General features: G+C 51.6%; 4 protein-coding genes across 4 annotated transcripts; all 4 read left to right on the forward strand.

Annotated features, from left to right (window-relative positions):
• The first annotated feature begins 327 nt into the window (after positions 1-327).
• On the forward strand, positions 328-3,645 carry P170DRAFT_435475 (putative potassium uptake transporter). Its single transcript, XM_024848941.1, has 11 exons — positions 328-699; positions 752-872; positions 932-1,068; positions 1,125-1,314; positions 1,366-1,493; positions 1,546-1,584; positions 1,669-1,989; positions 2,039-2,153; positions 2,215-2,929; positions 2,983-3,029; positions 3,092-3,645. Exons 1-11 carry the CDS (start codon positions 663-665, stop codon positions 3,369-3,371), a joined length of 2,130 nt encoding a protein of 709 aa, XP_024705578.1. The 5' UTR covers positions 328-662; the 3' UTR covers positions 3,372-3,645.
• Positions 3,646-3,656: 11 nt separating this feature from the next.
• On the forward strand, positions 3,657-6,804 carry P170DRAFT_463522 (alpha,alpha-trehalase). The gene is made up of 5 exons (XM_024852174.1): positions 3,657-4,170; positions 4,237-4,309; positions 4,382-4,503; positions 4,565-6,306; positions 6,367-6,804. Exons 1-5 carry the CDS (start codon positions 4,042-4,044, stop codon positions 6,494-6,496), a joined length of 2,196 nt encoding a protein of 731 aa, XP_024705579.1. The 5' UTR covers positions 3,657-4,041; the 3' UTR covers positions 6,497-6,804.
• A 1,594-nt stretch (positions 6,805-8,398) lies between these two features.
• P170DRAFT_424678 (isocitrate lyase 1) lies at positions 8,399-10,256 on the forward strand (the record flags this gene model as incomplete). The annotated part of the gene is made up of 5 exons (XM_024847585.1): positions 8,399-8,602; positions 8,664-8,819; positions 8,877-9,219; positions 9,282-9,834; positions 9,896-10,256. 5 exons carry the CDS (start codon positions 8,399-8,401, stop codon positions 10,254-10,256), a joined length of 1,617 nt encoding a protein of 538 aa, XP_024705580.1.
• A 576-nt stretch (positions 10,257-10,832) lies between these two features.
• On the forward strand, positions 10,833-13,374 carry P170DRAFT_435479 (hexadecenal dehydrogenase). Its single transcript, XM_024848942.1, has 5 exons — positions 10,833-11,135; positions 11,230-11,460; positions 11,525-12,324; positions 12,387-12,746; positions 13,108-13,374. The coding sequence occupies exons 1-5, from the start codon at positions 10,990-10,992 to the stop codon at positions 13,155-13,157; spliced, it is 1,587 nt and encodes a 528-aa protein (XP_024705581.1). The 5' UTR covers positions 10,833-10,989; the 3' UTR covers positions 13,158-13,374.
• Positions 13,375-13,429: the final 55 nt, after the last annotated feature.

Here is a 13,429-nt window from a genome sequence, read left to right on the forward strand (position 1 = left end):
TTGCGGAAAGTAGAACCTTCAGCTGCACCCCTGCTGTAGCACCATGCACCATGCAGCTCTAAAGGCTAGACTCGAGCTTGCACTGCCATGATACCGTCTCCCATCCCTACTGCGTAGAGGACTTAAACTTTCCAGCATCGGGGCTGTACAGTCACGCTCTAGCGCCACGACGGCCATTGCCAAGTAGATTGCCAAGTTCTGAAGGCGACACCTGTGTGATGACTCAGGAACGCAGAAGAGGAGAATGGACGATCCAGAGGCCACAGAAACAAAGAAATAAAACAAAATAAGATTCATGACATCCAAAAGACAGAGCACGCGGTTGACGTCGGCCAGTTAGGGTTCGCGGGTCTGACCCAGCCACAGTGCCATTGTGACGCCAGAACCATTGGCCTAGATAATTCCCTCCTACAAATTCCCCCGATGAGCTTCCATAAGCTAGCTATCTGTCTTATATTACGATCGTGGCACTATGAGGGGGCACCTAGTTTACGCGGATTCTTCTATTGGCATTAATTATTCCCTCACGTGGGGTCCTTATCGGGGCTAGACACGCCTTTCGAGAGCAGGACTCAAATATTTCTATCTTTTGAGCGAGACTTCAGCTCCCATTCTTGCATTGTGACCATTCGAGACTGAGACTTCTTCAGCAAACGCCTGGAATGTGGAAGCCTAGGGTGAACTTTATCACCTTGCATTGTGCGTCGCGAATCCGTCAAGGTTATCATACCATGTTGACAAAGAAAGACAGACGCATACATTATCTTCCTCGGCATCTTGGGTCTGATCATCCTCTATCCATATGGCAACTTAACGGCAATCGATGCCTACTTCTTTGGGGTCAGCGCCTCGACAGAATCCGGGCTGAATCCGTTCGTTCACTTACCCAACCTGAGTGTGGGATCGCTTTGTACTAATTCACGTCGTTTAGTGTCGACGTCAATGGACTCAAGACCTACCAACAACTATACATTTATTTTATTCCCATGCTCTCTAACCTATGCTTTATCAACATCTTAGTTGTGGTCGTGCGACTGCATTGGTTCGAAAAACACCTGAAAAAGCTAGGTATACTTGTCGCTAGATGATGAGGATGGAAAGCGTCGTACTTATCAGTCCCACAGGACCCTCTGTTCTTTATCCCAAACCGAGATTGCCGGACCACTCAGGCTATGCTCATGATTCAGAAGCTCAGGCTCACAAACGTGAAGAAGACCGTATACCAGGACAGGAGTCCGTCCAAGTATCTCAAGATTCATCATGTGGAATCGAGACTTTGAACAATGAGAGATCGAAGAATACGGTTGCAGATGAGTGAGTTATCTGTGTGGTGGTACAGTAAAGGAGAATTAACCAGCTTCCTAGAGCCAACAACTCAGATTCGAACCAACCCAGTCCTCCCTCTCAAGACCCTCCTCAACTTAATCGAAGTATCTCCTTTGCGGACGACTCAAAAGCTCTATATATTCCTCCACCTCGCGAGCGAGACAGAGGTATGTAAACTTTCTCCGAAAAAGAATGGGCTTATATTCACGAAAATCACAGGATTCCCAATACTGGAAGTGAACGAATCATCGAAAGAAAGTAAGCAGCCCTATGAGGACTACTCCTGATTGTCTGTCACTGTAATCAGAACGCAAATGGCTAACTAAAAGACAACTAAACCAGATCGTGCAGAATCAACCGAGAGAGAAGAACCGGATACCAAAGAGGGCCGCCGGAGTCTACGGGATACTATATCATCCAGTGGTATCCCGCTCGAACACGTTGCTTCCTCAGTGTTTGTGATTGGGAAAAAGCCCAAACCGTCCAGCGAGTCACGACTCCAGAGTACAATTTCACTTTCCAAGGACTCCAATCTTCCGGGTCTCTCATCACAGGCTACCTTAGGCAGAAATTCGCAATTCTACAATTTGACGGACGAGGATCGGGAAAAGCTGGGTGGTATTGAATATCGAAGCCTCAAAATACTGTTGAAGATTGTGATTGGTATTTTGTCATCCTCCATTTTTCGCTATCCAAATCTGACGCACGGCAGGTTATTTCTTCGGGCTCCATATATTCGGAGCGATCTGCCTAGTGGGTTGGATTCAATATGCAAATCCAAAATACAGAACCTACCTCGAGGAGTGTGGACAAAACCATATCTGGTGGTCAGTAATGTCTCCAACTTGAGGCTATTAACACCATTAATCTTGACTTACATGTGTTCAGGGCATTTTACTCGGCGCAAACAATGGTCGACAACCTAGGGCTTACACTCACCCCGGATTCCATGATTTCATTCCAAGATGCAACCTTTCCCATGATCGTGATGAGTTTCCTCGCATACGCCGGTAACACCATCTATCCCTGTCTCCTCCGTCTCGTCATTTGGACGATGTTCAAATGTGTTCCACAGCAGTCGTCGCTCAAGGAACCGCTCGCCTTCCTCTTGAAATATCCCCGTCGGTGTTACACGCTGCTCTTCCGGAGTAAACCCACCTGGATCCTCTTCGGGATTGTCTTTGTGCTCAATTTTGTCGACGTTCTATTAATCATTGTGCTGGACCTTCATAACCCCGCCGTGAACAATCTCCCCCCTGGCCCTCGAATTCTGGCAGCCATCTTTCAGGCCGCATCGGCCCGACATACAGGAACGTCGACCTTCAACCTTGCCAAGGTCAACCCGGCCGTTCAGTTCAGCTTATTGGTCATGATGTACATCGCCATATTCCCCATCGCCATTAGCATTCGGGCATCGAACACGTACGAGGAGAGCGCTCTCGGCTTGTACTCAAATGAACGGGAGATTGATGAAAACGACGGCACCAATTACGTGCTGGCCCATATGCGGAACCAGCTCAGTTTCGACTTGTGGTACATATTCCTGGGAATATTCTGCGTCTGCATTGCTGAAGCGGACCGAATCATGGATCCTTCCGAAGCAGTAAGTCCATACTTCTTATGATATCTCCGAACGCGAAAGCCAATGTGCTCCAGCAATCATTGTCCGTGTTTGCGGTCTTTTTCGAAGTGGCTTCCGCATAGTGAGTCTCTCGGTTCCCTATTCCCTAGGAGGCGTCGAGATAAGGGGCCTAACGATGTCTAGCGGCAATGTCGGCCTGAGCCTAGGATATCCTACGGTCGCAACCTCTTTGAGCGGTCAATTCTCGACCTTCAGCAAAGTAGTGATCTGCGCGATGATGATCCGAGGGCGTCACCGTGGTCTGCCCTACTCGCTCGACCGAGCGATTCTGCTCCCCAACGACCGCCTGGTTGCAAGTCACGGCGACGAAACTCGGTCTGATGCTCGCCCCTATGTCAACAGCAGTAGTCTGGGTGTGGACGATAGCGGACGGGTGAGGTTCCGACGGTCGTATACCAAGTAGTCCCTCCGGATGGTTTAGTGTATAGATTTTTCTTTGTCTTCCTGCAGAGCAGCATTGTCCGGGATTCCCCAGTAGCATAATCCAGGCACCGGGAGATTAAGACCTCCGGAGAGCCAGAGATCGAACTGGTCACGCAGCAGACGCAACAAAGAACGGTCCACCGGGCATCCAATCAAGTTGACATCGTGGCGAAGTGGAGTTGGGTGGAGCGGCGACATCATTGCTGTCCATGCCGTCATGGCATCCCACCTCTGCTTTTAATTAAGCCTTTCTCGGTCGTAGCTTCTTGATCTCTAACTTCCTCGATCCTTGGTGTCGCCTGAATCCCATTCCCAATTCTCCCCAACTCTCGCAATTCTTCGCACTCGTCTCCTGTGCAGACCGCCTCGAATCCAGCTCGGTGTGACGTCGACCAATCCCGCGGGGCCCAGTAATCCACGCTGCAGCCATTCCGCCCACCGATCTTCCTTGCCGTCGCTCTCGGTTTGGGCGGACGACGCCACAAAGCGTCTTGACGTGGCCATTGGTCTCAGTTGGTTGTTATTATCTGGTCATCCTTGCTTTGTCCCTTCGGGTCGTCGGCCTACTTCCCGGCCTTGATATTTTTTCCTTTTCCCTCTGATCGTTCCTCTTTTTCTTGCTTACTCTCCCGCAACTCACCCTGACGACAATGAGCTCGCCAAATGCTCAGCCGCACGGTCGGACGGGCTCTATCGATCCTCTTTCCCATCCAGACGTCTACTACGGCGATGACGAAGCGATCACACGCATTAAGAACCGGAGACGTGCCTATTCCTCGGTGAGTAGCTAGTTGCACAAGATCTATCATCAGAATGAGGATCATTGGATGCTGACGGAACCAAAGACCCTGAAGACATTCAATCGAGATGACATTCAGGACTTCCTGGGCGGACAGACCGCGAGAAGAGGCAGTCACGGTACGTATTAATTTAATGATTTCTTCATCTAGAAGCAATGAAAATGGAAGCTGACGTGAAGCTCGTGGACAGATGCATCCTCCGCTCAGCCTCGCAAGTTCCTTATCGATGTCGAGGAGACATTGCACAGTCTCCTGGAAAGAGAAGATACCGACAAGAACATGCAGATAACCATCGAGGACGTCGGTCCGAAGGTATGTGACACACCGGCAAGACTGGCTGGCCAGATGCTGAAATATGTTTGTGTGTTACCAGGTGCTTTCCGTCGGAACGGCCGCGTCTTCCGGATACAACCGATTCGATCTACGAGGAACCTACATGCTCTCCAACCTTCTTCAAGAGCTTACAATCGCCAAGGACTATGGCAGGAAGGTCGTTGTGCTGGACGAGGCCCGTCTCAGCGAGAATCCTGTCTCGCGTCTCGAGCGTTTGATCAAGAACAACTTTTGGATCGCCCTCACCCGGCGGATTGACGGTTCAAACATCGCGGTGGTTGGAAAAGACCCCAAAGATTGGACCCCCAACCCTACGCCACGCATCTATGTTCCCCCAGGTGCGCCCGAACAGTTTGAGTATTACTCGAACATCGCCAAGTCGCACCCCGAGCTTCGTCTAGAGGTCATTATGTTGGAGGCAGATATTACGCCGGATTATGTAAAGGATCTCAATCACAAGCCTGGCCTGTTGGCATTGGCGATGGAGGAGAATTACGATCCACACACTAAGAAGACCGAATATAGCGGTGTTCCATTCGTGGTCCCCGGTGGTCGATTCAACGAGCTGTACGGGTGGGATAGTTACATGGAATCTCTCGGATTGATTGTCAGCAACCGAGTTGACCTGGCTAAAGCCATGGTGATCAACTTCTGTTTCTGCATCAAACACTATGGCAAAATTCTCAATGCCAACCGAACTTACTACCTGACGCGGTCTCAACCTCCATTCTTGACCGACATGGCATTGCGTGTCTACGAGCGGATCAAGAACGAACCGGATGCTCTTGAGTTCCTCCGCAACGCTATCCTTGCTGCCATCAAGGAATACTACAGCGTGTGGGCCATCGAACCCCGCTTGGACCCGGTTTCGGGTCTATCCCGATACCGTCCGGAAGGATGGGGCGTGCCCCCAGAGACGGAGCCCTCGCATTTCACCCACATTCTCACTCCGTATGCTGAAAAGCATGGCTTGGGGTTCAAGGAGTTTGTCCAAGCCTACAACGACCGCAAGATCGTTGAGCCCGAGCTCGATGATTATTTCTTGCATGATCGGGCAGTTCGCGAATCTGGCCACGATACCAGTTACAGACTTGAGAAGGTCTGTGCTAACTTGGCCACGGTCGATTTGAACTCTCTCCTGTATAAATACGAAGTGGACATTGCTCGGGCGATCCGAACCTTCTTCAACGACAGGCTGGAGATTCCCATGGAATTCCGCACGCCGGCGAGCAAGGATATCGCCAGCGAGGCCTCGTCCGTGTGGGATCGCCGCGCACGGAGAAGAAAGATGAGAATGGACACGTACATGTGGAATGAAGAAAAGGGAATGTTCTTTGATTACGATACGGTGAAGAAGGAGCGGACTACCTACGAGAGCTCCACCACCTTCTGGTCCATGTGGGCCGGGCTTGCCACGCCTCTCCAGGCGACGGAGTTGGTGAAGAAGGCTCTCCCCAGACTCGAGGCCTACGGCGGTCTTACTTGCGGGACGGAGGAATCGCGAGGCGCCGTCAGCCTCGAGCGGCCCAACCGACAATGGGACTACCCGTACGGCTGGGCGCCTCAGCAGATGCTGGCATGGACGGGACTGCTCCGCTACGGCTACGAGGAGGATGCGCAACGACTTGCATATAAATGGCTGTATATGATCACCAAGGCCTTTGTTGACTTCAACGGGGTTGTCGTTGAGAAATACGACGTCACTCGCCCCATTGATCCACACCGAGTGGATGCGGAGTACGGAAACCAGGGCGTCGACTTCAAGGGTGCACCTCGAGAAGGGTAAGTTCTTTGTCTAGGCCCACAATTGGTTTGGCAGCCCATGCTAACTACCTTCTCCAGATTCGGGTGGGTCAACGCCAGCTACGTCTACGGGCTGGACTTCTTGAACGCGCACGAACGACGTGCCCTCGGAACCATCACGCCCTACGAAACATACAGCAAAGCGTTGGCAGCACAGAACGGCCTTTGAATAAGCGGGTCTTGCATTTGACTAATGACGAAGAAGATGAACACAAAAGAGCACGTTTTGATCTACATTTTTTGGTTTAATATGAGGATGAATAAATAGAACCATGGTGCCTTAGCATCCATGGGTTTAGAGGACTCGATTAAGGAACGAACGATACATGGGATGCCAAAATGGGTGGAAAGGTTTCATATCTGCTTGGTTTATATTGTCATCTTTTTATTCTTTTTTCTTGGTTCTCCCTTTTATGAGTTAATGTTTGTCGATTCATGATTCAAACGAATGGATTAAATTGAATAGATGATTTTTTGAGGACTGTTCTGGCTTGTGTGTGCGTTACACTGCATATTTATCCTGGGTAGGCTATACCTATAGTCTAGGCGACAGACGTGTGCTCCCACCTCGTCGTCTGGGTCCAAGCCGTACACATAAAATCCAGGACATTCAACCGCGGCTAACCGAACAAAGACATGCTAGCAGATCGAACAAAAGCTCAGTCCGCATGGATGTCATATGAATGATCCCAATAAGGGAGCAGAGCACATGACAGGTAGCCAAATACTCAGTAATCCCTCATTTGCATGTGAATTCCGATACCTCTAACCTGTATCAAGAACTGGGCAGGAGTCAGGTAGCCAGGTAGCCAACGAATATACCTCCCTACCTTGCGCAGCAACTAGCCAGCCAGCCATCCTACCCAAGCCAGGATCACCGTTTACCCCCTCCAGCGATCCATGCGTTCTCGGGCAACTTCCGACGCTCGACGCATGCTGCAGCTGCGCCGTGTTTGGGATTCTGGATGAGGCCTCATCCCTTGCGGGTCGGGACTGGCTCCTTATTCTCCCGAGATCTGGAGGATCGGCTCGGGGCGTGTGATTGGTGCGTGTTGTGCCGAGGTTCATGTCTGCTTCCATCGGCTTGGTGTTGATGGTATTTTTGGGTATTGGTATTATGGTTGATGGTAAAGTAATCTACCTAGTAGCTACCTTGCTAGGTATTCACCTGGGATTGAGACAAATCTAGTTTGTTGTTTTGAGGAGCTGTGTTGAGCAACTCCATATCAGTAGCTATACCAAGAACTCCGTAGGTATGCCTGCCGACAGCCTCAGGCATCTCCGGGGTGAAGAAACCGAGTGGGGCAATACCGGGGTGTAACGGGATGACTCATCCGCCGCCGCGGAGAAGAGGTCATCCCTCGCCCGCCGTATCGTCACGTCTTGTTCGCGCACATGTCTCGACGTCATGCATTGGCTTCTTCCGGCGTCGGTCCAGCTCTTCGACCATCTCTCTGCGATCTGGTCGGGGAGAGTCTGACAAACGGATTGATCAGGACGCGAAGAGAACACAAGAATGCAATGCAACTCTACCCCTGTCCGAAATTACACCGACGTCTGCAATGGAAATGGTCGCGGAGATGCAAATGGCAAGGGTGGCAACTGGTCCATTAGACCGAGGATCTGCTTCAGTCTCGATTTCCTCTCTTCCGAGCAGACACACGCCCTATCGGCTTCTGGCTTGTGAATCTTTGGCTCACGGCTAACCTAATGGCTGGCCAGTCGTACCGCTCGTAAGGCCTTGGTCACGTCCCCTCCCCGGTTGACGATATGCCGGTCCAGCCATTCCTCCCTTCTTGTCCCGCTGAGCCGAGCGTTTACCGACTGGTCCTCTGGCTCTGACGCATCGATGGTTGAATAAATACCTTGGTTGTTGGCTTGTGATTGTGGTCTTTGAGTTTGATTTAATCTCTGAATCATCGTTTTTCTTACCTCGTCTTTTCCTCTCTCCTCTCCTCTCCATCTCTTTTCTCTGTCTTCATCTGCTTGGCATTTGATCTACCTTTTCTATATCTTCCCATCTTGAAGCTTTTTGAAGATCCAAACGTCAAGAGCTTATCTTCCTGTCACAATGGGTCTCTTCGAGGACGAGGATCAGGCGTACTTGAACGACGTCCAGGCCGTCAAGACATGGTGGAGCGACTCGCGATGGAGGCACACCAAGCGTCCCTTTACCGCCGAGTCGATCGTGGCCAAGCGTGGAAACCTCAAGATCGACTATCCTTCCAATGCTCAGAGTAAAAAGCTGTGGAAGATCCTGGAAAGCAACTGGGAGGTTCGTGGCCTTCCTAATGCGGAGATGCGCAAGCGTTTATGCTAATTGATCATTCACATAGAACAAAGCTGCCAGTTTCACCTATGGCTGTCTCGAGCCCACCATGATTACCCAGATGGCTAAATACCTTGACACGATCTACGTTTCCGGTTGGCAGAGCTCTTCGACTGCTTCCTCCACCGACGAACCCTCTCCGGATCTGGCGGATTACCCTATGGTAAGATAGTACTTGTGGCGGGGGTGCAATGCACAGTCGAGCTAACTGTTGTCGTAGAACACTGTTCCCAACAAGGTCAACCAGCTCTTCATGGCGCAGCTGTTCCATGACCGGAAACAGCGCGAGGAGCGTGTGACGACCCCGAAGGAGCAGCGTGCCAGCGTGGTCAATGTGGACTACCTGCGTCCCATCATCGCGGACGCCGACACTGGTCATGGTGGCTTGACGGCGATCATGAAGCTGACCAAGCTCTTTGTGGAGCGCGGAGCTGCCGGTATTCACATCGAGGACCAGGCTCCCGGCACGAAGAAGTGTGGTCACATGGCCGGAAAGGTCCTCGTTCCTATCAGCGAGCACATCAACCGTCTGGTTGCCATTCGTGCGCAGGCCGACATTATGGGTATGTGTTACGTCCCGCTCTTTTTAATTGGATACAAAACCGAGACTGACTGACTTCTTCAGGTACCGACCTGCTGGCCATTGCCCGAACTGATTCCGAAGCTGCCACTCTCATCACCTCCACCATTGACCACCGTGACCACGCTTTCGTCGTCGGAGCGACCAACCCTAATTTGCAGCCTCTGAACGACCTGATGGTCGCTGCTGAGCAGGCCGGCAAGAACGGCGATGAACTTCAAGCCATCGAGGATCAGTGGGTGGCTCAGGCTGGTCTCAAGCTCTTCAACGAGGCCGTGATCGACTCTATCGAGAAGGGCGTGCACCCCAACAAGAAGGCCCTGGCCAGTGACTATCTGAAGGCCGTGCAGGGCAAGAGCAACAGCGAGGCTCGCGCCATCGCTAAAGGCATCACGGGCGTTGACATCCACTGGGACTGGGACGCTCCTCGTACCCGCGAGGGCTACTACCGGTACCAGGGCGGCACGCAATGTGCCGTCAACCGTGCCATTGCCTACGGCCCATTTGCGGATCTGATCTGGATGGAGAGCAAGCTGCCTGACTACAAGCAGGCCAAGGAGTTTGCCGACGGCGTGCACGCCGTGTGGCCCGAAAAGAAGTAAGTCTCCATTGTTTTTGTTTTCTAGGAACAACGGAACACTAACACACACCTTTTCTAGGCTGGCGTACAACTTGTCGCCCTCGTTCAACTGGAAGAAGGCCATGCCTCGCGACGAGCAGGAGACGTACATCAAGCGCTTGGGTGAACTAGGATACTGCTGGCAGTTCATCACCCTGGCGGGTCTTCACACGACAGCGCTGATCTCGCATCAGTTCGCCAAGGCGTTCGCGCAACAAGGCATGCGTGCCTATGGCGAGCTGGTCCAAGAGCCCGAGATGGAGCAGGGCGTGGACGTGGTGACGCACCAGAAATGGAGCGGCGCCAACTACGTGGATAACATGCTGAAGATGGTGACGGGCGGAGTCAGCAGTACCGCAGCCATGGGCAAGGGCGTGACCGAGGATCAGTTCAAGCACTGAGAAGCCGCCCGATCAAAATGTCTGATTGTTTCTTTTTGTTCCCACGAGTACCCCTGACCATTATATTTATTGGAGAATAGTACTGTACTGTACTTTAGGTTGGCATCGGATCCTTGACGGACCGGATGAGCTAGATAGTGACCAGTTTATTTGAATCATAGCATTTTATTCTTATTCAACAGATTTGTGGATTTCCTTTTAAACTTACGATCCCAGCCATATTAATAATATCCTGCCGTTCTTGGGCATCATCTCCGGGCAACACGAGCGAGTCGTGAGTAATCATTAATCAGAAAGCGCGGCCGCCAAATGGAGAACAGCTTGCGAGAGAAGCGTCGATCAACCGCCGATCGCCGTCGAGGAATTGGGAACTGCGGCTTTAGACTGGCGACAACCGAGGGTGGAACGGCGAAATGGCAGGTCTGATAGGGGGAGAAACGCTGGAAAGACCGCGGTCCAGCGACGCCGCCGAAGAGGGGAACCTCAGGCCGCATGTGCAGTCGCCGTTGATTCTGTCTTTAATTAATTGTCCGAGTCTCGCTGTTGCATTTCCGTTTTTATCTGGTCGCTTTGTCTCGTCCCTTGCGCCCGTCAAGTTTCACCTTGCAGACTGGTTTCCCTGGAGTTGCCGCGCACCTGATCTCCCCATTAAATACTACGTGATTCTCCACCTTTCCTTTCTGTCGCCCTCTCCCTCCTAATTATCCCCTCCCCCTTGGTTTGACCGTCCATCATGGTTGAATCCAGTATTCCTGCGCTGGAGTTCACTCCCATCGAGGAGATCCAGAACCGCAGCTCGACTCTCCGCAAAACCTTCCTTGAACACAAAACGCGCGATGTCGAGTTCCGACTGGTCCAGCTCCGCAAGCTCTACTGGGCGTAAGTTACACGTTTTTTTTTTCTTTTATTTTTTTTTTGTCAGACAATTTCAATGCGGACTACAGTTTACTGACACCCCTCGTTTCCCCTGCAGTTTGAAAGACCACGAGGAAGAAATCGCCGAAGCTCTCGCCCTGGACCTGAACAAGCCACGCTTCGAGACCGAGCTCGCCGAGAACGGATGGCTGCAGAATGACATTGTCTTTGTTACCCGGAATTTGCACAAATGGGTGAAGGATGAGAAGGCCGAGGATATCGATCTTACGTTTAAGTTCATGAACCCGAAGATTCGCAAGGATCCGTTGGGTGTGGTGCTGGTGATTGGGTACGTCGCATTGCCGAGCTTTAGCTCGTGGGTTTCCCCAGACTAACGCATGAGTCGTGAACAGCGCATTCAACTACCCCTTCCAATTGACGCTCGGTCCGGTTATTGGTGCCATCGCTGCCGGTAATACGGTGGTGATCAAGCCCAGCGAAAATGCCCCGAAAAGTGCGGTCGTCATGCAGCGTGTCGTGGAAGCTTCCCTCGACCCGTCCTGCTACACCATCATCCAGGGCGGTATCCCCGAAACTCAGGCCCTGCTGGCGGAGCGCTGGGATAAGATCTTCTTCACGGGCGGTGCCAACGTCGGTCGCATTATCGCCAAAGCCGCTGCGCCTCATTTGACCCCGGTCGTGCTGGAGCTGGGTGGTATCAACCCGGCTATTATCACCAAGAATGCCAACCCGAGACTCGTCGCACGGAGAATGCTATGGGGTAAGCTTCTCAATGCCGGTCAGGTGTGTACGTCGCAGAACTACTTGCTGGTCGAAAAGGCTATCTTGCCCGCGGTCATCGAAGAATTCAAGAAGGCCTACAAGGAATTCTACCCCCAGGGAGCCAAGGGATCGCCGGACTACTCCCGCATCGTCAACGAGGGCGCGTTCCACCGTCTCAAGTCCATGATTGATAACTCCAAGGGAAAGATCCTCCTGGGAGGCACGATGGATGAGAAGGAGCTCTTTATCGAGCCGACTCTGGTTCAGGTGGATTCGACCGACGATTCTTTGCTCACGCAGGAGAGTTTCGGTCCGTTGATTCCAATCCTCCCCGTGGAGAACGTCGACGAAGCGATCAACATCGCCAATGGTATCCAGAGCACTCCGCTTGGCATCTATCCGTTTGGCTCAAAGGCCGAGACAGAGAAGAGTATGTCCCCTGCTACTCCCGGGAAGGGACATTTGTTTGTTCGGCCACTAACACCACTCTAGTCCTCCGGAATACTCGCTCGGGCGGTGTTTCCATCAACGACGCTGCGCTGCATATCCCAACCCTTCCCTTTGGCGGTGTCGGCGAAAGTGGCTACGGCGCTTACCGCGGAAGATCCAGTTTCGATGTCTTCGTGCATCGTCGCCCCATCACCAGCAGCCCCGGCTGGCTTGAATCCATCCTTGCGATCCGCTACCCGCCTTACGATGGCAAGATCAGCAAGTTCAAGGCTGCTAGCACGCTGGCGCCTGATTTCGACCGCAGCGGGAAGAAGGTCACTCTCGGCTGGCTGCGCTTTATTCTTACCCTCGGCGGAGGCAGCGCAAAGGCTGGGGCTGGCAGAGCTACAGTTGTTGCTGGAAGTAAGTGATTTTGCTTCTTTCTTTCTGATTCCCTACTCGTAACCCCCTCCGTTTCTATCCCGATTTCGTATCCGAGTCACTTCTCCGATTGAGATTTGAAATTAATTACGGAACATAACCTAATCCCCTCTGATATCATGTCTCCACCATTCTAATTACCCTTCCATTCAAATACCCCCTTTATTGTCTTGCCATGTTCTGTTTATCGAGATATGCTGTTCCCACGATTCTCATTCGCCATCATCATGATGTACACTACCTACCACCCATTCTTCTTGCACCCTAATCTCTAATCCAATGAATGATGTCTACCATTCCACATAAACAAAGCAAATACTTACCGTTCTTGTCTCCCCACCAGTTGCCTACCTCGCCCTGCAGGTTCTCGAGCGCCGCGCTTCCAAACTTTAAAGTTTAGGGCACGTTTCATCTTGCTTAAAATGGAAAACCCAAAATCGTGGAGTCGGTTGGTCTTGTTAGTGTTACGGAGTTCATGCATAATTAGGGCTATGTGGGGTGTCCCTTGCCTACTTTGACTCATTACCTAACTCACATGTATGCTTATATGTTTGTATGTTATTGATTGAATGTGCGATTATAGCGGAATTCTAGGTTTGGCTGTTTGAGGTAGTTTGCTTAGGCTTGGACTAGGTTGTAGGTTGACTTGTAGGTTGTTTGGCTTC

Source organism: Aspergillus steynii, assembly GCF_002849105.1.
Source record: "Aspergillus steynii IBT 23096 chromosome Unknown P170scaffold_3, whole genome shotgun sequence".
Lineage (NCBI taxonomy): Eukaryota > Fungi > Ascomycota > Eurotiomycetes > Eurotiales > Aspergillaceae > Aspergillus > Aspergillus steynii.